The sequence below is a fragment of the Protopterus annectens genome, chromosome 8.part0 (genome assembly GCF_019279795.1).
Source record: "Protopterus annectens isolate FY-2018-M chromosome 8.part0, PAN1.0, whole genome shotgun sequence".
Taxonomy (NCBI): domain Eukaryota; kingdom Metazoa; phylum Chordata; order Ceratodontiformes; family Protopteridae; genus Protopterus; species Protopterus annectens.
This window is the reverse complement of record NC_056741.1, coordinates 18,017,500-18,041,406: the sequence shown is the minus strand read 5'-3', so window position 1 is coordinate 18,041,406 and position 23,907 is coordinate 18,017,500. Positions and strand designations below refer to the sequence as shown.

The following is a 23,907-nucleotide window of genomic DNA, read 5'->3' as shown; positions in this document are numbered from 1 at the left end:
GGCCTTGTACATCAGGCACAGATCATCTCTGAGCAGGCGGTATGCTACTGAATAGAGCTGGAGTTTCTTTAGTCTGGCAGCATATGACATATGTTGGAGACCCTTGATCCTCCTGGTGAGGTACTTTTGGGGTCTCTCTAGCTGTTGCAAGTGCCGGGTAAGGTACATACCAAATGGGGCATTGTACTCAATCATGGGCCTGATAAGGGAGGAGTATAGGGGTACAATGACCTCCTTTGATCTGGATGTGAATCCCTTCATGATAAGGTGGGCAAGGTAGAAAGTCTTTCTAACCACTTTGGCAACGTGGGTGTCAAATGAGAGGTCACTATTGAATTGGGTCCCCAGGTCTCTGATTACTTTTTCCGTACTCAGTGGGTTACTGTCTATGTGATAATTTGTGGGTACTTTGTTTTTTTCCAAAGGGGATGACTTTACATTTTTTGGCATTTAGTTTAAGGCCATGACTGCGGCACCAGTTGTCCGTTTCAGTGAGGCCTTTCTGTAGGATGTATGTGTCAGCTGGTGTATCGACTATGGCGCCTAGTTTGCAGTCATCTGCGAACTTTGTCAGCCACAACCCTCCCATGTTTGCTTTCAGATCTGAGAAATAAATGCCGAACAAGAGGGGTCCCAGGACAGAGCCCTGTGGGACACCACTTATGACTGGCTTTGAGTCTGACATGGCTCCAGTGATTTTGACTTTATGGGTTCTATCCTTTAGCCAGTTTGCCACCCATCTTGTGACATATGGATTTGCATTTAAGCTGTCGAGCTTGTCTATGATGCCAAAGTGGGATATTGTGTCGAAAGCTTTAGCCAAGTCCAGGTAGGCTGTATGGACTGCTTTCCCCTCGTCAATGGCTCTAGTGATTGTTTCTAAAAATTCAACCAGGTTCAAAAGGCAAGATCTGCCCTTTACAAAGCCGAACTGGGTGGGATCAAGTGTCTAAGTCCCCAATGTCTCTGTTTATGAGTTCCATAATGATTCTTTCCATAGCTTTGCAGACCAGGCTGGTTAAGCTTATGGGGCGGTAGTTACCAGGGTCTGTAGAGGTGCCTCCTTTGGTGAGTGGGACTACTTTTGCTGTACGCCAGTGTTCAGGTACATATCCTGTAGCAAGGCTAAGGTTAAATAGCATTTTTACATGCGGGTTTAGCTCCTCTTGGAGTTCACGTAGCACGCAACCCGGGATACCGTCAGGTCCCATTGATGCTGTGTTTTTAGCTTTGCTGAGGGCAGTTCTCACCTGGACATCTGAGATGAAAGGGAGGTTACATTCAGCTGGGATAAGTATTTCTTCTTTTGGGGGAGAGGGATGGGAGAAATTTGCACTGAACCTGTCTGCCAGAATGTTGGCAATATCTGTGGGTTCATTGTATTTTTTGTCATTGTGAACTAACTCTGAACATATCTGAGGGTTTCCGCCCAGGTTTCTAACATAGCTGAAGAAGGCCTTGTGGTTATCTTTAGTGTCCATAGCGATCTTTCTCTCAAAGTTGGCCTTGATGTTTTTATGAGAGAACGTAGCTTTCTACTAGTGCTGATCAGAGATGCCTTCTCTTTATGGGATTTTGCTCTGTCGTGCAGTAGCTTCCTTCTTTTGTTATAGAATTTGTTTATGGCTGGGGTCCACCAGACAGGACGCCTGCCCTTGGTGGAGAGGGTCTTGGTTTAATTTGGGATTGCATGATCCATGCATTCTTGGAGATGTCCGTAGAAAGCATTTGTGAAGGATTCTGCATTGTGGGATGTGGTTTCCACTGGCCGAGTGGGCTTAAAGGATACCATCTCAGTTTTAAGAAGTGTAAAGTCGGCTTTTGAGAAGTTTTTCACTGTTGTCTTTTGTGTTGGGGGTGGAGGTGGGATATGTATATCCAGGGTGATTAGTTTGTGGTCAGATCTCACTAGTGAGGGGTATACTTCTGGTGTGGAGCACTTTGTCCCCATGTTTGTGATGATCAGGTCTAGTATATTGTCTCCCCTTGTGGGAGAGGTGACTAGCTGTTCCATTGCATTTGAATTTATGAATTCCAGGAACCTTTGGGCTAGGGTGTTTGGGCTAGAATAATGCACCCAGTGTATGTTAGGGTAGTTGAAGTCTCCCAATATGATGGTGTTTGGTGAGACATTCATATCCTCCAATGTCTTCAGGAAGGCTGAGTGGGGTTCCTGAGATTGGGAGGGTGGTCTGTAACACGCTACCAGTTGTATAGCAGTTTTGCCTACGGTTAGTTGCACCTGGATGGTCTCTGATGCTTCTTGTGTTGCCACTAACGTGGAGTTGTGGGTGTCCTTGATGAATATGGACACTCCCCCTCCCTTTTTGGTTTGGCCCGAGTTTTGGGGCTGAAAAGCATGATACGAGGTATAGCCTGGTAGTGCTGGGGTGCTCTCAGGAGCCTTGAACCAGGTTTCAGCTACTGCACAGACATCGGTGTTCTCCATACTGAGGAGTGCTTCAAGAGCCTGCATCTTGAGATTTAGACTTCTGTCGTTGAGCAGCATTACCCTTAATTTTTTTCCATTTTTGTTTTCTAAGGAGGTGAGTTTGTCTTTTGAGCCTTGCCTAAAAAGGGCACTATGGGGGAGGCAAGAGCCTTAGCCAATATCCGGAAGCCCAGTGGTGACAGATGCAAGCCGTCCCTTGCGAAGCAGCGTGGCTTGTCCAGCATGTCATTCCAAGCAGACAGACATTGGATCCCCCTAGAACGACACCAGTATTTGAGCCAATTATTAAAGCTGATCATCTTGTCTTTGTATTGTGGCATCATTCTTGGTGAGGGCAAGATGCTGCTCAGGGTCAGGGTCATACCAGCCTGGGCTACATAATCAGAGAGCTCCTCTGTCTCTTTTCATGTAGTCCAGGGAGTTAGGTCTCAGGTCATTCATGCCGGCATGGACAATGATGGAGTCATATTTGTACTTGCTTTGGAGTGACTTGAGTGCGTGTGTTATGTGGCGGATCCTAGCTCCCGATAAGCAGCTCACCGTTACCCTCTCCTTGTTCAGCCTGGTAAGCGGAACGTCAGTGTGTCTGACTATAGAGTCACCTATTACTAGTGTATCAGGCATGGTGTTTGGCCTTAAGGGCTGTGATTGTTTGACACACTGATTTATTGAAGTATGTGTTGCATGTGTTATGTTTTGAGCAGCATATCATTGGATTGCTTAAATAGAAAATGATGTTGATTCCTGACTGTGCTGAAAATAAGGATTACAGGATTTAATGCATTCTGCTGAACAAGTTGGAAAACATACTTTGTAATGTGTGTTTGATTCTTTAGAGGCATCTTGCAGGGCTGCTGTCACTGGGTCTGTACTTAGAAGGCATGCGTGGCTTAAGGAACAATATTTGCCAGATCATGTTAAAGCTAAATTGCTGGATGCTCCCTTAAACCAAGACCGCCTGATTGGCAACAAAGCAGAGGAAGTACTTAAAAAGATGGAGGAAAAAGCTAAATCTATGCAAACTGTTAAAGATTTCCTGCAAGTACAGCCTCTCAGATTCAGTAGGCATTGGCCCTCTAAGAATTGGTCCTTTCCTGCCTCTTCCAGGCCTTCTCAGTCCAAACCCAGAACCAGCAGAACACCCAGGCTTCAGTCCCAAGGTATTCACAGGACTAAGCAGTGGGGGGCTCCCACTTCCAAAATAGGAAGTAATAAGACTCCCCCCTATGGTAAACTGTCTCAATAACTTAACTTTAAACCTTCTAATCCCTGCACAACTGACTGCTCTTTTAAGGGAAAGATTGCCCTGCAGGCAATAAATTGGGAATTCATTACCCAGGACAAAAGAGTTTTAAGTATAGTTTTCCAAGGATACGCATTCCACTTCCACTCCTTACCAACTCCAAGTGGTTGGCTAGATCTACCCCCAAATCTGTGGGCAGAGGCTCAAAAGCAAGTTCTCTCTCTTTTAAGCATCAGGCTATTCAACATGTCCCAAAAGAAGAATGGGGGCAAGGTTTCTACTCAAGACCTTTTCTTGTACCCAGAAAAGACCATTCCTGGCATCCTATCCTGGACCTGTCTATTCTAAACGCATTTTTGGTGATCCCAAAATTCAAGATGCTGACTCTCCATCAGCTGCTTCCTATGCTAGGCAAAGATGCCTGGTTAACAACACTGGATTTAAAGGAAGCCTACCTGCACATACCTGCACATCAAAATAAGGGAATCTTGCAGAAGATACGTACGCTTCAAAGCAGGCTGCATGCACCATCAGTTCTCTGCACTGCCCTTTGGCTTATCTACTGTGCCCAGGGTGTTCACAAAGTGCCTAACTCTAGTCATTGCAATTTGCAGGCAAAGAAATATTCAAATATACCCATACCTGGATGATTGTCTAATTCAGGCAGAAAGCCCAGGGCATACTATTAAATCATCTGGCATTTGTAAGGAAATCAACTTCTCTGGGGTACACCATAAACGAAAAGAAATTGCGTCTTGTACCCTGCCATCAAATTGTATTCCTGGGAGCAAGCTTGAATACAATTTCCCAGATGGCCTACCTTATGCTAGAGAAACGATTTCATTTGACAGCCTACTTCAAACTACTAGCCACAAAGACCCAGCTATCTGAAAGGAAAATACTGCAAGCCCTGGGGTTCATGGCCTCCTGCATTCTACTAATACCATATGCAAGACTGCATATGAGGAAACTACAATGGTATCTAAAAAGCCTATGGTGTCAGCATTCTCGGGATCTAGAATCCATGATTCCTATCATACCTTGTCTACAGATAGAGTTAATTTGGTGGTCAGAGGCCTGCCACCAAAACAAGGGACTGCTATTCACTCTACCCCCTGCCACCCAAACCATAACAGTCGCATCAGACTATGCATGGGGGGTCTCACTTGGCAGGGAAGTGCATTCAGGGCAAATGGAACTCAAGTCAAATGCACCTGCATATCAATCAAAAAAAAATGTTAGCTGTATAGAATGCTGTGACAGCCTTCAAGGACCACATTCTTCCAGGACAATTATTGGTAAAGATGGGCAACACCACTATTATGTGGTACATAAGCAGGTAGGAACCCACTCATATTCCCTCTGCAGACTAGCCATGGCTCTGTGGAACACAGCCTTGAGCTATCAAGTGCACCTACAGGCTCAGTTCCTGCCAGGAAAGCTAAATACACTGGCAGATGACTTGAGCAGAGATCTCATGGACCCACACGAGTGGAAACTGGAACCAAAGATATGCAACATGTTGAGAAACAAATGGGGGAGTCCAGAGATGGACCTGTTTGCCTCCCCCCAGAAATACCAATTGGACAAATTCTGCACAAGGACTCCCCACAAATAAGCTCGGAAAGTGGATGCCCTGTCCTTCACCTGGAAAAACCTATCAGTTTATGCCTTTCCCCCTCTGCCTCTCCTCTCCAAGGTACTACTAAAGATCAAACAGGACAAACCAAGGGCAATACTGATTGCACCAGACTGGCCACGCCAACACTGGTACCCCCTCTTGCACAGTGTGTCACTGCTGGCACCATGGCACCTGCCTCAGACTCCTGCCCTGCTGTCACAGCAGGAGGGCCAGATTCTGCACCCACGTCTTCAAACTCTGAACCTGGCAACCTGGCTATAATTACCTGATCTCTCCGTTACCATCCCTCAGTAAGCAAGCGATGGATGTCATTCTGGAGGCAAGGAGGTCTAGTACTATAAAATCCTATGCTGAAAAATGGAGAAGATTCTGTTCCTGGAGCCAATCTCAGGGGATGGGCACAGCAGCACCCAATTTTCCTCAGATTCTTCAATACTTAACTGAGATGCTGCACAAGGATCTTTCCTTTTCCTCCATCAAAATTCATGCCTCAGCCATTTCAGCTCATTACAATACAGAGCCATCCCTCTTCTCTCATCCACTGCTTAAGCAATTCCTCAGAGGGGTCAAAAACTTAAGACCACCCAGGAGAGCCCCTACTCCAGCCTGGGACCTTAACTTTGTATTGGAAAAGCTCACTCTACCTCCCTTTGAGCCAGCTGCAAATGCAGAGTTGAAATTCCTTTCTTGGAAAACAGCCTTCCTTCTAGCCATCACTTCAGCAAGAAGGGTGTCTGAATTACAGGCCATCATGGCAGTGGAGCCCTTCATCATCTTTCATGTGGACAGAGTGTCCCTCAGGACCAATCCCTCCTTCATGCCCAAGGTGGTGTCCAGTGTGGCTCTTAAATTGGTCCATTCATTTGCCAACCTTCTTTGCTAATCCATAGAACAAAGGGGAATGAATACTGCACTCCTTGGACGTGCGCAGACAGCTTAGATTTTACTTGGACAGGACTAAACCTCTCAGGAAATCTGAACAGCTGCTGGTTGCATTTGCTGCAGGGGCAGAGGGGAGGGCCATTTCAAATCAAACCATTTCTAAGTGGCTAGGCCATTTCATTCATTTCTGCTATAAACACCATGGAAAACCTACCCCACAGGGGATAAGACCACATTCAACCAGGGCTGCATCTACCTCTACAGCCTTTGTCAGGGGTGCCCATACCAGGGACATCCTAGAAGCTGCTACCTGGAGTTCTGCACATACCTTCACCAAGCATTACCACTTGCCAATTTTTTTCAAAATCCAGAGCTGGTTTTGCCACTGCAGTCTTGCAGGGCCTTATAGCTGGTCCTTGTGCTATCTAATTACCTCCGCCCATCCTTAGCTTTGGGAATATACCCAAATGTGGTGACTGCAACAGTGAAACACGAAGAACATAGTGCAGTTGTGTACACTTACATAAATGTAGATGTTCGAGTGTATTCACTGTTGCAGTCCTGGTTACCCTCCCTCCAGACCCCTGACGTCTATTGACTATACCTCTATTCTTGCTTACTATGCTTAAAGGTTTTTGGTGTGTTTGCTTTTTTGTTGGAGGTGTAACCTTGTATACAATTGCTTCCCATTATGGGGGCACCTGACATCTGGGGCAAGAAAAACTGATGTAATGGCGTCGGCTGCATACTTTATACCCCTGACTTCCTGACAACATGGAAGATGAGACAGCAACTGATGCAGGACCCAAGACATTGATAATCTGGCTGACTGAGGGCTACTGCAAGCAGATAACCCAAATGTGATGACTGCAACAGTAAATACACTTGAACATCCACATTTATGGTAAGTGTACACAACTGTACTTTTTTGTGCCTCAGGGAGGCCAGAGAGCCTTCTAACAAGGTCATGAGTTTGTTGGTTTTGTCACTTTGTAGTTCTGAATGGGGATGAAAGACTTCTGTTGCATCTTGGACCTTTGTGATTTCATTAAGAACATCCAGTATTTCAAGTTCTAGATAGTAACTCTCCAGGGAAACGCATTTGTGCAGTCACAGGGTTCCTGTATAGTGCCAAACATGATGGATACCATTTGTCATTTAAGTGCTTGTGCACTGTAAAGGAAATTTTTCTGTTTGGTTACTGATTGCTGCCATTTGGACACTTGCACACCAGAAAGTGTCCCAAGGTATTCACTGTGGTGGCCGAACTTTTGTAGGAGTTCCATGTGATGTTGATTGTTGATCACTGCTACAGTATGACTTGTCTCACATGAGGTTAGATATAGTCTTGCATTTCATTCACACAGTTGAGGCTCTGGGCTATTAATATGCTGTTTGCTGAAGTCAGTGTTGTATAGGGTTTGTTTGAGTCTCTCCAGCTTCATTGCCTACTGTGTAAGTCACTTAACCAGATAGTGCTCCACTCCCGGGTCACCCCTAAAAATGGATATATGTCCAAAGGGTTTACTTGGTTTTCTAACCTACACTGAAATGTGCTTGTCCAACCTTCTTCTGACTTCCAGAGCTTTCTGGACATTCCAGTGCAGGGCATTCCCTTCCATGCTGCATACAAGTGTTATAAAGGCAGCAGGTACCTGTGCCAACTTAGTCTTTTTTGCTGCTTAGAGCATTTGCAGATCTCTCTGTTGGTACCATTTGTAATATTCCTGACAGTAAGCACTTTGTTTAGTGAAAAAGCAAACGTGTGGAAACACAGCAGTCCTAGTTCAAAATATCCTAAGGTAAAGTAGGCAGCAGACAGCAGGTACAATAAATCTAAGTTTAATGCTGCCTGCTGTTTGCTGCCTACTTTACCTTAGGATATTTTGAACTAGGACTGCTGTGTTGCCACACTTGTGCTTTTTTTTCTGTATTGAGTTTTGGTTTCTGGCTACTAGTGTGGTTTATCTACTGGTGGAATTTTTGTGCTTTACACTTTGTTTAGGACGTTTCTTTATTACCCATTTCTGCGTTATATTTTGCAGTCATTTTCTCAACTATTTACTTGGGATCTTCCTGAGGTTCAGGTCATCCCTGGGAAAGTTTGTCAAAAAGAGTGCTTGTAACTGGCTGGTATTACTACAGGACTGTCTCTTCAGTGTCTCTTTTCTGTTTGAGACCCTCACGTAAAGTTCTTGTGTAAGTTCTGTGCTTTAACAGGAGAACTGTTCTTATGTGGTGTGTGTATTGTTAGAGCCTTTCCGGAACACAAAAAGCTCCTAGTTTCAGATCACTGGGCCTTTGCTACTGAATTCGAGGCAGAGGTATCCAAAATGCATGCATTGACTGACCTCATATGGCCAGAGAAAATGGACATAAATGCGAGTGTAACTCTTTCAGAAAGTGGAGGTCTCTGAGGCATTTGTGAATCTCTCAGCCCTGGCGGAGCTTGAGAGTCGCCCCAATCCTGGCGGAGCTTGAGAGTCGCCCCAATCCTGGCAGAGCTTGAAAAGTGATCGTTGTGTAAGTCTGCTTTGTGCTCAGCCCATGACAACCAGCTCTACATTGGCAGACCGGAATATATTTTAATGTTCCTTTGGAGACCAACAGCAGGGCACAGGATTTCCAAACTATACAGTCTTTTTAAAATTTTGGTGCTCCCTCATACCCAATCAACAGTTCTCAGGTATCCAAAATGGACCATCTGGCTGCATGTACAGCAAGAAACCATTCTTCTTCTTCATCAGACATTTCTGCTTTATTTCTGTATGAACCCTGTGATCCTGGAGAAAGAGGTTGCTTTGCTTTTCTGGACTGCAAACTGAAAAATTGTAAGCCTCCTTTGTTGCAATAGGTGGCATAATGTCTGCAGCATCAGTCCTGCTGCCTCCTTTGTTGCAATGGGTAGCATAATGTCTGCAGCATCAGTCCTGCTGCTTCCTGCAGCTTTGATTACAGGCAGTACACAGAAGAATACAACGTTGATTGGTAGTGAGTTGACATGGCAGCATCACCTCTGCAGGAATTCTGTACTACGGGCACTGCTCCTTATCAAAACGAGGATAACTTGTTTGGCAGTTAGTGCAAAGGATTAAAGATATGAGCTGTTAACGAGCTGCTTCTGTGGTACAAGGTTTGATTCTTCCTGCTGTCATTTGTTTACTGTTCAGCTTTGATCAAGTCGGTGAACCAGACAGTGGTTTGGGGAAATTGGTCTAAGCTCCTCATTAATCTTGTGAATGGAGGCCCTAGTAACTAACTGTATGACCCTGTAAGGAGTAGGACACTGTCCGCAGACTTGTCATCCGACTCAGAAATAGGAGAAGATGACATGTGTATTCCTTGCATATGCAGTTACAGTTCTGTTACAGCTGTAATGATGAGCCTGCCTCTGTCTCTTTGGTTACCCCCCCCCCCCCCCACACACACACACACACTCACTGAAGGATGTATTCTTCAAAGAAGCATTGGATTTGCTGTGGGAGCATTTTTGAAATGAAAGAACTTTATGGTTTGCACAAATGATTTTTCGGACTTTGAGGACTATAGGGGCCCAGTCCTGTGGCTCTCTCCAGCGACACAAATGTTTTGAGGATGCCTTTGAAAGGTCCTCATTGGTACCTACTCAGCCCAAGTATCTGAAGAAGTTGAGATGTTCTTCAGTTGAAGAGAACCCAGTGGCTGACTCTGCTATCTTTTCCTTGGGTGCAGCCAGACCATATTTGGCACTGGTTCAGCCACTTTGGGTGCTAGGGCAGTGAACTGCTAAAGACACATGCTGCATACAAAGATTAAAAAACAAGTGGAGGGCATGTAAGAGGAGTTGCCAGATGCCGCCTTTAAAGTCTTTCAGAATTATTTCAGTAAGCCCTTAAAGCAAGCAAGAATTCTATTAGATGTGGCCATGATACTATTGGTCCCTGTGCTAGAGTGGTAGCCACAGGCACAGTTACTCAGTGGCACATGTGGCTAAGGCTGCTGTCCATTCATAATTATTGAGTGCTTCATTAGGCAGACATGCTGTTTGAACCACCAGTCCAGAAGTATTTAAGATACTAGAAGAAAAGGGGAAAACTATAAAAAGAATCGAGCATCTCTCCGTCACTCTTCTGTGTCGATTTGCCAAGTAGTGTCTCTTACATTGCAGCTAATTTCATGTTGAGTTGTTCAGGCAGAAAAAGATGCTTGAAAGGTCCAGAAGAGGGATAGTAGGGGTTGAGGTAGGCAGTCTGCAAGGAGTAGGGATAGTGGTCCTCCACCCAGTGAAGTAGGCATCTTCCAATTCTTGATTACACTCTCCCTCCCCCAGTTAAGAATCATAGATGTTCTTCATCTCACATTGCTGCAGTCCTTACACTTGGGTAGTCCGCTGTCCTCGGTCGGCCCGAATATCAAAGTATTAGGCTGACGTCGGTCAAGGCGCTTAAGACTGACATCAGGACGTCAGGGTACAAATGCGCATGACCGACGTCATATCCTCAGTCTTTTTTGCCGCATGGTCCGATGCAGAAGCAGCGTTGCAAGTGCCGTTCGGCGTTCTGAAATTTTTCGAATTCGGAGTTTCAGACCGAGTCAAAGTTGGCTAAGTACCCCGTTGGGGAATATTTTAGTTTTTTCTTGCCTCAGTGGTTTACCGGATGTCAGAAAAAGTGAATAACTGTATTTCTTGTGGGAAGCAGATACCGCATAGGGATTATCATACTTTGTGTATTCCTTGTTTGGGGCCTGAGCACGGCGTTGTTGGGTGTCGCTTTTGTGCTAGGTTCAATAAGCGCAGTATTGCGAAGGTTAGATTGTGCCAGGTTGGTCTTCGGAAGCGGTGCAATTATAATATGCCGTCGGATGCTCCGGCGCTTCTTCAAGAAGCGCAAAGACAAAGCAGCTAAACCCAGGCAAGAAGAGTCGTCCGTGCGGACGCCGGTTCTTTAGAGCGCCAGTGGAACCGGTGGTTCCGCGGAGGATTCTCTGGAGTCCCAGGGGGAGACTTTGATATTGCAGGATGTGGCCTCTCAGGAGGCAGGTCAGGCTGAAGGGGCTTCTCAGGTTTCTGTACTCCCCTCCCTTCCTAGGGTGGTTAGGCCCTCTCCTTCTGTTTCCAAGGCTTCTCCCAGAGGCAGGCCAGGTTTAGCTTCTGTTGGTGTCACTCCTAGTTCTACAGGATCTGTGCCCAAGAAGCACATGCTTAAAATGGCAGAAGATTTAATTACTTTGATTAGAGGTTCTTTGCCCCCTCCTGATAAGAGGCCTAGGGTGGAACCAGAGTTGAGGAGTTTTGAGCAGGCTTCGGATGTTTCAGAGTCTTGGCTGAAGACTTGCAGGAGTACTCTCCTTATTCTGATTCTGATGCAGATGATTCGACTCCTTCTGCTTCTCCTCCAGAGGATTTTTCTTTTTCAGAGACTCTTCATTCCATGAGGGAGCATTTTAAGTGGGAAGGTCAGGACTTCTCTGATTCCAGGAAAAGGCTTAGGGAATTTTTGCTTTTACCCCAGCATAGGCCTTTGGCTATACCACCTGTTCTGGATGTTGTGGAAGATGTGTTTGCAGAGGCTTCACTTAATCCTGATTCTTTGCCTCCTGCTCCTGTTAAACCGGATAGGTATTACAGGGTGCCTGAGGCTCATAAATATCTTTATAAGAGTCCTAGGGCGGACCCAGAAACTGTTAGTCAGGGACCTAAGGGTGTCAAGGCCTCTGTTGTAAAAAATCCGGTTCCTCCAGATAAAGAGGCCAGAGCTTTGGATAGATGGGGAAAGAAAGTCTATACTTCTTCCACCTTAGCTATGAGGGCTTTGAATTGCCAGTTTCACATGTTGAAATATCAAAACTATCTTCTTTCTCAATTGAAGTCTAAGGTAGATGCTCTGGCGGAAGGCATTGACTGTAAAGAATTACAAGATTTGGTACATGTCTCTGAACAGGTGGGTAAGCATTCTTTACAATGTGGTTTTGATGCTGTACAGGCCTCATCTAGGGTGGCTGCCACTGGGTCAGTTCTTCGCAGGCACGCCTGGCTGAGGGATCAGAATTTATCTGACCATGTTAAGACAAGGATTTTGGATGCTCCTTTACAGTCTGATGTGTTGTTTGGTTCACCTGTGGAGTCAGTCTTGAAGAAAATGGAAGACAAGGCTAAGTCTATGCAGGCTGTTAAAGATTTTTTGCAAGTTCAGCCTCCGAAGTTTAGTAGGAATTGGCCTGCTAAGGGGTGGGCGTACCCTTCTTATGATTCACAGTCTAGGGGTAGATCTAGACGTGGTAGGGGCAGAGCTCAGACCTCCTTCAGACCTAGAACAGGGAGTTCACCTGCACAATCTTCGGGTGAGGGCAGGGGCCAGTCCTTTCGTAAACAGGCCCAATGACCTACCTTTTCAGCTGCCAGATCCTTCTTGCCTGGCAGCACCTTTGGGAGGAAGGTTGGCACTCTTCAAGGAAAATTGGAGTTTGATTACCCAAGACAGATGGGTATTGGATATCATACACCAAGGTTACAAGTTTTATTTCCATACCTTGCCTCCTTTCAAAGGCATGCCGGACGTTCCTCCTCAGCAAAGACTAGAGGCTCACAAACAAATTTCTCTGCTGCTTCAAATAGGGGCCATACAACCGGTCCCTCTGCCAGAAGTGGGCCTAGGATTTTATTCTCGCCTGTTCCTAGTACCAAAGAAGGGGAACACGTGGAGACCAATTTTGGATTTATCTTTCCTCAACACTTATCTGGACATTCCCAAGTTCAAAATGTTGACGTTACAACAGCTTTTACCTCTGCTGGGCAAAGATCACTGGATGGTGACTCTGGATCTCAAGGAGGCTTACCTTCATGTTCCTATCAGGCTAAGTTGCAGGAAGTATCTGCGTTTTGGCTGGGACTTCTCATTATCAGTTCTCTGCATTGCCCTTTGGCTTATCTACTGCCCAGAGTGTTCACGAAGGTTCTGGCTCCAGTGATAGCTTTCTTCAGGCTAAGAGGAATACAGATCTATCCTTATTTGGACGATTGCCTGATTCTGGCCCAAGGAAAGGACGAACTTCTTCATCATTTACAATATGTGATAGCAGTGCTAAGATGCCTGGGGTATTCTGTGAACGAAATAAAGTCCAGTCTAGTACCCTCTCAGGACATGTGCTTTCTGGGTGTGAGACTGAATACAGCATCCCAGATGGCCTTTTGACCCCGGACAAACAAAGAATCTTTCTCTGTACTTCCATCAATTGTCTCATCAGTCCGGGCTGACTGCAAGGACAGTCCTTCAAGCCTTGGGGTTCATGGCATCTTGTATTCTGGTGCTTCCCAATGCCAAACTGCATATGAGGAAGCTACAATGGTATCTCAAAATGTATGGACACAGCACTGCCAAGATATGGACACTGTCATTCAGATAATACCTTGCATTCAAAAGGAATTTTTGTGGTGGGCTCAGGAATGTCACCTAAACAAGGGACTCTCTGTGACCCGGCCAGAGGCGAGTCAGATTCTAACGACAGATGCCTCAGACAAAGCTTGGGAGCTCATCTAAATGGAAAGTGGGTACAAGACATGTGGCCTGCCAGACTTCAACATCTACATATCAACTTGAAGGAGATGTTAGCAGTCCAATTTGCATTAATAGCTTTCAAGGATTTACTTCTTCCAGGGCAGGTGTTGGTTCTAACAGACAACACAACTGTCATGTGGTACATCAACAAGCAAGGGGGAACACATTCTTATCCTCTATGCAGACAAGCAATGATTTTGTGGGAGACTGCTCTCAGTTTACAGCTAAATCTTCAGGCAAGGTTTCTGCCGGAGCACAGAACTCCTTAGCAGATGTGTTGAGCAGACAAATTATGGATCCCCACGAGTGGAAATTGGATCCTCATGTATTTCAGAAATTGACAGTGTTATGGGGAACTCCAGACATAGATCTGTTCGCTTCTCCACTAAACTACCAGCTGCCAAAGTTTTGCACAAAAGGTTTCATCCCACAGCTTGGAAAGTGGATGCTCTTTCATTCAATTGGAGCAATCTTCATGTGTATGCCTTTCCACCTCTGCCTCTCCTCCCAAAGGTACTCCTGAAGGTCAGACAGGACAAGCCAAAGATGATTTTAATAGCTCCAGATTGGCCTCGACAGCACTGGTACCCATTACTGAGAAGTCTGGTACGGAGCCTCCATGGCCTTTGCCTTGATTCCACACCTGCTGTCTCAGGAGAACAGTCATTTACTCAATGTCAAACTTCACTCTCTTCACCTAACAGCCTGGCATATTCTGTTTTAAACCCTGGAGGGTCTCAGCTTCCACAGCAAGTTTTGAAAGTTATTTTGGAGGCCAGAAGGCCTAGTACAAGGAAAGTGTACGCAGATAAATGGAAGAGATTTTTATTTTGGAGTACAGCAAAGGAATTTGATGTTTCTAAGCCTAATTTAAGTGTGGCTCTTCAATATCTTACTGAGTTACTGGACAAAGGTTTGTCCTTCTCTTCTATTAAGGTTCATGCTGCAGCAATTTCTGCTCACTATGACTGTGACCCACCATTGTTTTCTCATCCTTTGTTTAAGCAATTCCTTAGAGGGGCAAAGAATATAAGACCCCACGTAGAGCTCCTACTCCTGCTTGGGATCTCAATTTTGTGTTGGAGAAACTCACTCTACAACCTTTTGAGCCTGCAGCTACTGCCGAGTTGAAATATTTATCATGGAAGACTGCTTTTTTGTTGGCCATTACCTCTGCGAGAAGGGTTTCTGAATTACAGGCCCTTATGGCGGTTGAGCCTTTCGTAATTTTCCATAAGGATAGGGTATCTTTGCGTACTAATCCTTCCTTTATGCCTAAAGTGGTTTCTAGTGTGGCTTTAAACCAAACTATTCATTTGCCTACTTTTTATGCAAACCCCCAAAATAAAGGGGAAAAGATTTTGCACACTTTGGATATACACAGGCAGTTGCGATATTATTTGAGCAGAACCAAAGGGTTCAGGCAGTCTCAGCAGTTATTTGTTTCATTTGCTTTGGGTTCTCAGGGCAAGCCTGTGTCAAAACAAAGTATTTCTAAGTGGATTGGGTTTTGTATTGCTTTCTGTTATTCCCATCATGGTAAGGAGATTCCAGCTGGGATTAGGCCTCATTCCACTAGGGCTACTGCCACTTCTACAGCTTTTAAGGGGGTGGCAACTAAAGATATTTTGGAGGCAGCTACTTGGAGTTCAGTGCATACTTTCTCTAAGCATTACCACCTTCCACTTTACTCTAAATCTAGGGCTGGTTTTGCCACTGCAATTTTACAGGGCATTTTGGCAGCTCCTACTGCTTTATAGTTTTGCCATCCTCCCTTACCTCTGCTTTGGGATTCTACCCAAGTGTAAGGACTGCAGCAATGTGAGATGAAGAACATAGTACAGTTTTGTACCTACCATAAATGTAGATGTTCGAAGATCCACATTGCTGCAGTCCAATTTACCCTCCCTCCTTCCCCTCTGTAGTTAGAGGCGGTTGTGTGGTTTGGGTTGTGAATATTGTGGATATTGTATATATTGTACATATGATTAGTGCAAGGGTGGTTGGTTGTTTTTTGCTGTCTTTTGGTTTTGACCTTTCTTTTTAGGGTCTTCTGACATCTGGGGCAAGAAAAGACTGAGGATATGACGTCGGTCATGCGCATTTGTACGCTGACGTCCTGATGTCAGTCTTAAGCGCCTTGACCGACGTCAGCCTAATACGTTGATATTCGGGCCGACCGAGGACAGCGGACTACCCAAGTGTAAGGACTGCAGCAATGTGGATCTTCGAACATCTACATTTATGGTAGGTACAAAACTGTACTTTTCTCTCTCCAAATCTCAGTGGTTTAAACTTACTATGGTTCATGGGGTGAGGGAGCTCCCATTACAAGCTGCATTTCAGTACAGTTTTTTTCTTCAGTGATGATGCCTCCTCAAAACAGTCTTAAGGGAAACTTTATCATTAGCATGCACAGAAAGAGTCCACGTCACAGGAAAAGGACAAGGCTATGTGGACTAGAACAAGGCTTCTGAGTCTGTGCCACATTGGCGGCTGATATCAAACCTGGAGGTGCTGAAGAGGTGGATAGTGGAATGGTTGAATTGTAGGACAGAGGGTTGTGTTGACCGAGGCAAAGTCAGGAAGTAATGGATGACTAATGGTGTACTACAGAAGTTCTTCACTGGATCTGGTACTCTTCAGTGTGTTTGTCATTAACATATCCGAGGGAACAGAGAACAAAATCTGCCTTTTGCTAACTGCTGATATACTCCTTCAGTGTCTTGTTTATTTTTATTAGCTTTAAAGCTCATTTGATTTATGTTTTCCCGCAGATTACTGGAAGCCATGTCTTGGACCAAAGCTGAAGCTTGAACTGCTTTTTGCTGAACAGCTGCAAGATTCTTCCCAGCCAGTGTTTTCTCCTTACCTTTTGTGATTTGATTTTCTTTCAGGTTCTCTGAAATTCATTTTTGCTGGCATACAGGAAGTGCACTGGGCCAGTAACTGAAGTTTACCCAAAAAGAGTTACTGTTTTCACACTGGGAGAGCTGAAATTAAGCTGTTTCTCAGTGTGCAGCCGTCTTGGAAGTCAACCAGCTGATATCTTTAATTCTGCATGCCACCTCTGATTCCCATTTCCCTAAAGCACGGTTTGATAAGGTGACTTGATCAGAGTCCCAGAATATGCAAACGTGCTGAGGAAATTAAATCATGGACTGTAGGAACCAGTATGTTAACCACTCACAGCCTTAACTCTGCTCTTCTGACCCTGTAGCTAAACTCGTCAGTGGGGCTGATGGTAGATGTTTCACCTGTGGGAGAGTGAGCTCATCTCTACTTTTCCACGGACAAAGAAAAGCGATTGTCACCCTTTGAAGGAGGGCGTCACATTCATCACTTGAAGCAGTGTACATGCACCCTGGCCCTAAAGGCTTTGGGAAGTAAGCAGTTCCCACTGTCCCACTTATTTTAGTCCGACAGCAACTTCTTTTTATTTTACAAAACTCTATGCTCCTTTGAGTAAGTCTCTCGTGCAGAGAGATGTCATTTGTCTGGCAGTGGGTTATAGACAGAGGCAGCATGCTTTTATCAGTTCATATTCTGGGAGAAGTGAGCATTCCCCAGTACTGTCTTGGAGCTTGTGGAGTGAAAAGACGTGTCTTGTTTGTATGTTTCTGGAGGTGGTGCTGCTCGTGGAAATGTAGTTCTATTCCTCTTTTGCTCTGTACAGCAAGATAAGGGTGAATTTGTGGCGAATGCCTTCTCCTTCCTGTGATGTGAGGGATTCCTCCATATCATTCCAGCATACCCTGATCCACAAATCATTGCAAATTTAAGTGGACAAAACGCAAAACTAATTCTCATCAGCCCTTGGTTGCAGAGAAGCACTGACTCAGGAAAACCTCACAGAGCCAAGCCAAGGAAAATCTTCAAAGTTAAGACAGCAGTTTGCTCTACTACTTGACTCCTAACTTTAGTGGATCTGCGTGCAGGAGTGTCACAGGTGATTAAAATTGTAAGAAGCTTTTCGTCTAGCAAACTTTGCCTGGTGGAACAGGTTCTCTGGATAGAAGTGTACACAGTACTAACCCAGTTGGTCAGTTTGCAGCCTATTCTGACCTACCCTTTGTATACCTATAACTTGGAAGCTAATTATTCCATTGACAAAGAGGATATACCAACTGTATCTACCTGTCATGTCCTTTTGGAGGATAGTGCTATGGACTGCACCACCTGTTTGATTAGTTTCTTAAATATGTTCTGAAACCCCCTGCCTGCCTTTGAAGAATCCCCTCTTTCCTTGGGAGAATTTTGCTTTCCACTGTTTGAACTCTCTGGTCCAGTTGCTTGAGAAATCCTGAAGCTCTAATTAACATCCCCCACAAGTTCCTTGGCTACCTCCTTACTAACATTCTCCCCCTCTAAATAGATACCCAGGGTACCTGAGGACAATATTGGGTTGGGGTGCACAGCTAGGCTTATGAAGGCCATAGTGATTGTTAACTGAGTAACAGCCTGTGAGCCCATGAAAGCCATTACATGTAGGGAGCCTTTTCAGGCCTTTCATATGTAATGGCTGTCCTTGAGGGATTTATTTTTTTTGGGGGGGGGGCGGTGCTGGTTTTTGAATTATTGTAATACCCATCTATTCCTCTCCTTGTTTCTTTGCCAGGGCAGAAACCGGGGCAAAAAGGACCCTTCCCAGCTGGATGCATACCCAGGGCATAAAGCAGGGCAGAGAGGGCCCTTCCATGCTAGATGTGTGCTCAGGGCAGATCCTAGGGCAGAGAGGGCCCTTCCATGCTAGACGTGTACTCAGGGCAGGTCCTAGGGCAGATCCAAGGGCAGAGAGGGCCCTTCCATGCTAGACATGTACTCAGGGCAGATCCTAGGGCGGAGAGGGCCCTTCCCAGCTGGATGTGTACCCAGAGCATAAACCAGGGCAGAGAGGGTCCTTCCCAGCTGGACATATACCTGGGGCATATACCATGGCAGAGAAGGCTCTTTCCTGCTAGACATGTACCAGGGCATATACCAAGGCAGAGAGGGCCCTTCCCAGCTGGACATTTGCCAGTAGATCATGTTTTACTTTTAGTGTATACATGAGTTTAGAAGATTGAACAGTTGTTCTTACTCTTTGTTTTGGGGATGGAATGGTTGACAGTTGCCAGGCAAATCTTCTCAGGTGGATTACTTCCTGGACTATTTTTTTTTTTTCTTCATCAGGTGGCTCATCTCCCATTGAAAAATGCTGCAGTTGGATGTCGTTCCACTAGGTGTGTGACTGCTTCCAGTGTTTGCTTCAAGAATACCTCCACTGGAGATGCCATTGTCATGGCTGGTCAGTTTTTTTTTATTGCTTCTTTCTTCCCCACTGCCTGCCTCTCGGACAGTCAGCTTATTCTTTTCCCTATCACCAGGGGTAAGGGTAGGCCAGGAGGGGCCATTTATTTAGGCAGCCATCAGGCGAAGATATTTTTCTGTTTTTGATTCTATTCCCCTTGTGTGTGTATATAGTGACTACTCATGGGTGGTGCAAGCAATGGGCATCACTCCTGCACGACTCCACTCCTCCACAGTGGGTTGACAGCAGGATGGTCCTGTCCAGTTATGGGCATTACTGCATGGATATAACCTTGGACTCCACCAAGGATATCAAACACACATGTGGTCCTGTAAATTTGCATCCTATCCCGCAGGGAGATGTGTATTCTTGTTTTCCCTACTTCTGCCATCAAGCACCCATGTAGTTGTTTGAAATGTGGTCACCTAAGCTGTAGTCAGGACATTGTTCTCATGTGCCACCAGTGCAGGTATTTTGTCACAGCCACTCATTTGTCATTTTGCAACTTCGTTGTACATTATTTGGACTGTGGTACCAGAATTCAGGTCTACTTTTGTACCTCAGCACTTTCATGAGTCTGCCTTTTTTATCATTTTTTGGCTGTCCTCTAGCTCTGGTAGATTCGGTGATTGGGTTTCAGCCCATTTGTAGGCCCACCAAGGAAGATCCCTGTATTAAATATTAAGTGTATGTTCTTTATTGTGTCTGCTGGTGTAGGGTAAGAACTTCCTTGGTTGATCTGGGATTAATTTTCTGCTGTCTCCCTGCTCACTGGTGGGCCTTCCAAGAAACTGTTGGATTTGCTTATAAATCCGGTAAATGTATGTTTATACATCACCTGTAAAAATGTTGGTGTTAAGGTTTCATTGGTTATCTTTGTGAAAAGTGTGCTCACTCAGTGGTTTGGAGCAAACTGGAAGGGTCATCAGCAAGTGTACTTTTAGTGTATTATGTGATATGCCATGTGATGGCATGAGGTGCACTTGGACTTAAGTATAGGACCTCCCAAGAAAAAAGTGCTAAATTGGAACAGAGGAGATGATGAGCTCATGCACAGATATACCAGTGAATTTTCTGGGTTAGATCAGTTGCTACTGTAAGAATTTGTTCGGTACTTAACTCTGTGTGGGGCAGGCATTGATATGTAGGTCAGAATGGTACTCGTGGAGTATTCAGGGTAATGAAGGGTGCAGATTCAGTATGTGGCTCAGCAGGAAGTGTTGTACATACAGTATACAGTCCTGGGTTTCGTACATATAGAATATATGGAATTAATATGGTTAAATATGCAGTGCCGTACATACAATATAGGTTTCATACATATAGAGTATATGGAGTTAGTGTGGTTAAATATGCAGGAAGTGTTGTACGTACAGTATACAGTCCTGGGTTTGTGCATATAAAGTATATAGAGTTAGTATGGTTAAATATGCAGGAAGTGTTTTACATACAGTCTACAGTCCTGGGTTTCGTGCATATAAAAGTATAAGGAATTAGTATGACTAAATATGTTTAGACAGTGTAGAGATGGAAGCAGTGTGTACCTGGTGTACAGGATAAAAAAGGGATGCTGTTGGTGTTTGGGACAGTATAAGTACTGTTAACAGGTGAAGAGGAAGTACGTACTAAATATGTACGATAAGGACCAATGCTATACGGTGCATAGAACAGGGAGTGGCAGGAGTATGATGTACAGGTCAGGAATGTGTATGTAACACAATATACAGGGTGAGGATGATTGCAGACATGTTCATAGCCTGAACGTGGACAAGCACCTGAAAGTGAGGATCAGAGGTGTGATACCTTTATATTTTTTCCTTACTAGATTCAGAAGATTAGTTCATATCATTGTTTCCAGAAACCCACCAAAGGTAGCGTTTCTTTCACATCTTTTGGTCAGCAGTCCATACACCAATGAATGTTTGCCAGCCTGAGAAACTGGGTTTGGTGAGTGCAGAGATCGTTTTGTCTTAGCAAAGTCCTTCACCATCCTGCTTTAGTAAAACACCAACAAGTCAAATTACCTTGCTGTCAGCTTTTGCAGCAGTTTTCAGAATAAACTTCATAACCCAGACATGCAGCTGAAAGTTTTCTGAGGAAAATGTGTGTATATATAGGAAATGAACCACGTTAAATTATTCAGGCACATTTTTTGTTAGTATATATATTTCTTGTATTTATTTCGAATGCAGCTCTAACTGCTCTAGTACATTGTCCTGCGCAATTAAGAGTGGCTTGATATTATGGTGCATGCTTTGGAAGTTAAATAAAGGCTTGCTGGAAGTGGTTGTAGATATAGAGCACTGATGTTGAATGACTTAGGGTTCACCAAGTGTGTGTTACTTAATATTCATCCCCTTACAGTAGTTGGTGCCCTAATAATGGTTATCCCTGAGATTCATAAAGGGGTGTCGCCAGTGATAAGCCCTGACATGGCAGTTTACCTGTTGGCAGTAGCAATTTCAGATTAAGAGACTGGTCCTCTGCAGTGATTCTTTGCAGTTTGTAGAATCATTGAGATGGACTGTGTTTCTTTGGTCAAGCTACATGATAATGAGGCATTCCTGGGGAGTGGCCTATGCTAATTAGCCATGTGTTGTCTCCCAGAAATACCTGCATACGTTAGTATGGCTGGCCAAGTTCTTTAATTTGGCCAATTGTTCATGTTCGCCAGCTACTTTCAGTGGATGAGATTGTGTTGGAGTCAAGTTCCAGGGAGTTTAACAGACGTGTGTGCGTTGTGTGCGTGTATCTGCCTGAGTGGTCATAGTAGGGGATTTAGGTAGGCAGTATGTGGCTGGGTGAATAGGTGCATGTGTCCATGAGTGTGACCAAGTTGGGGGGTTGATCAGTAAGGATGTGTGTGTGTGCGTGCGCACATACGCCTGTTAATGGAGGCTGCCATGCCTCTAAACTCCCCTAGACTAATGGGCAAAGCTTGCAGTACTGTGGAATGGAGATGGGGGTGGGGAGTTGTCACTGGACACTCTGTCACTTAAAAAGTTAAAAGAGTAGCAGGAGCTTTGGCTGCACAAAATATGTATTTGGAGGAGCACAAGACACAAGGGACAATATTTAATAATATTTTTGTCACTTAAAAAGTTAATAGAACAGGCTTTGTAGCACAAAAGATATTTGGAAGGGTACACTAGACAGCAGGGGCACACTAAGTCTCTTACAGAGTTTTGGAAGGCAGTGATGTCTTTGACATAGAAAGCAGCTAATTAACATGTCAGATCTTTAGCTAATAGAGGACTTAATAGACCAACAGGCCTTGCATCCTGATGTGTTTTCTAAGGAAGATTAAGAAACTGAGCCACATTGCAAGACCTGCTGTTCAATTAAGTCTTCCATCAGTGAAGTGAACTAAAGCTTAAACTTATTAATAAGCTACATTCTGTCTCGTATGGAGTTTCATTACTATTATCACCTTGAAAATGGAGGTACCGCCGTACTTGTCAAACACCATGCTCAGAAGTTCTGTCGATGACTGAAAGAATTAACATGAGGGAGTCTGTTAAAAAGTTAATAGACCTAACAGGTCTAGAATCATAGTGCAGTTTCTGAATAAGAAGAATGGATCTATAATGTCTAACATTGTTGACTGACTGTAATCATCTGTGATTTTTATGGGGGTACGTCAGGGTTTTCTGTACTCTCGGGGACAGATAAAAGGTATGGCAGTGTATGTGAAAATTAAGGATGAGAGGCTTGTGCCAACATGATGCGTGGGCTGCTAGGGTTTATTAGTGCAGGAAAGTGCAGATTAGCATTTGAGATTAACAAGTTATTCAGAGGCATGCAAATTAGTGCATAATAAAGTCAGAGACATGTGAGCCAAATTTAAGAAAGAATCACATTTCCTGCGATTTGAGAAAAATGGTACATTTGGCTGCAGCAGTTTTAGTGAGAGCAGGGTGATCTCTCTGAATCCTGCACATTTTGTGTGTGTCTGCTTTCAGTGTGTGTGCGTTTTCCATTGTCCATTTTCATTATAATAGGATTCAGCAAGATAACTTTAAGAAAAATGTAGTGGCCCCTCAAGTTCCTAACGTGTAATAAAAGTATTAGTGGCACTGCCCAGGCATATCAGAGACCAATTTTGAGCTATAAATTGTGGTATATTATTTGATTTGGAGCATAAATTAGTAGCTGTTTAGTGACTTAACTGCATAGATGTCTTCATGAGCTGCTTGTTTCGGAAGGATGCTGGGACTGTGGTTTAAAATCGATCTAGGGCAGTTTGACTAGGTGCACCAAATACTAAATGCATTATTTGTTGAATGAAAAACTGCATTTATAAAACAACCTGAAAATGTATGGGGGAGCTCAAAGCCACCCACTGTCTTTGTGTAGCATGTGACATTGTTCCTTTTGTCCCATTTCTGCCTAAAAAACTTGCATGCTAGTGGAATCAGCAGTACCGGTCCTCGAATTTTCAGTGATTTGGTTGTGGAATAAATGCCAACAAATTTGTTCTGGCCTGTGAATAAGATTTTATTGTAGACTGACTGATTGTGTGAAACTGGTTATTTTGGCATAAGATTTTTCATGTATTTGTCAAAGCAGGATAGCGAAAAGGAAGTTGCATCATAAGGAGAAAATGAAGAAACCTCAGAAGGATAAGGCAACCACAGAACCGTTAACACAGGACAAAGGTCAGTAAAATTTCAGCCATCACTTTTTCTTTTTTGAGTGTGTGTGAGAGTGTACGTATGCTTGTGTGGGTCTACCTGAAAACTTCGAAAGCCCATAATATTGAAGACCAAATTGTTGAGACAAAAGCATCGAAATCTCACTTCAGCAAATGACTGGATATGTGAATCCATTCCCATGGTAAATAACCTGTTGGCCAACAAGGTG

General features: G+C 44.4%; 1 protein-coding gene across 1 annotated transcript in view; it reads left to right on the top strand.

Moving 5' to 3' along the window:
* Positions 1-23,907, top strand: part of NOP2 (NOP2 nucleolar protein) — a 776,755-nt gene that overhangs the window by 185,079 nt on the left and 567,769 nt on the right. Inside the window, exon 4 of the mRNA XM_044079578.1 lies at positions 23,614-23,702. Coding sequence (XP_043935513.1) covers positions 23,614-23,702 — 89 coding nt within the window. The remainder of the gene's footprint in view (positions 1-23,613; positions 23,703-23,907) is intronic.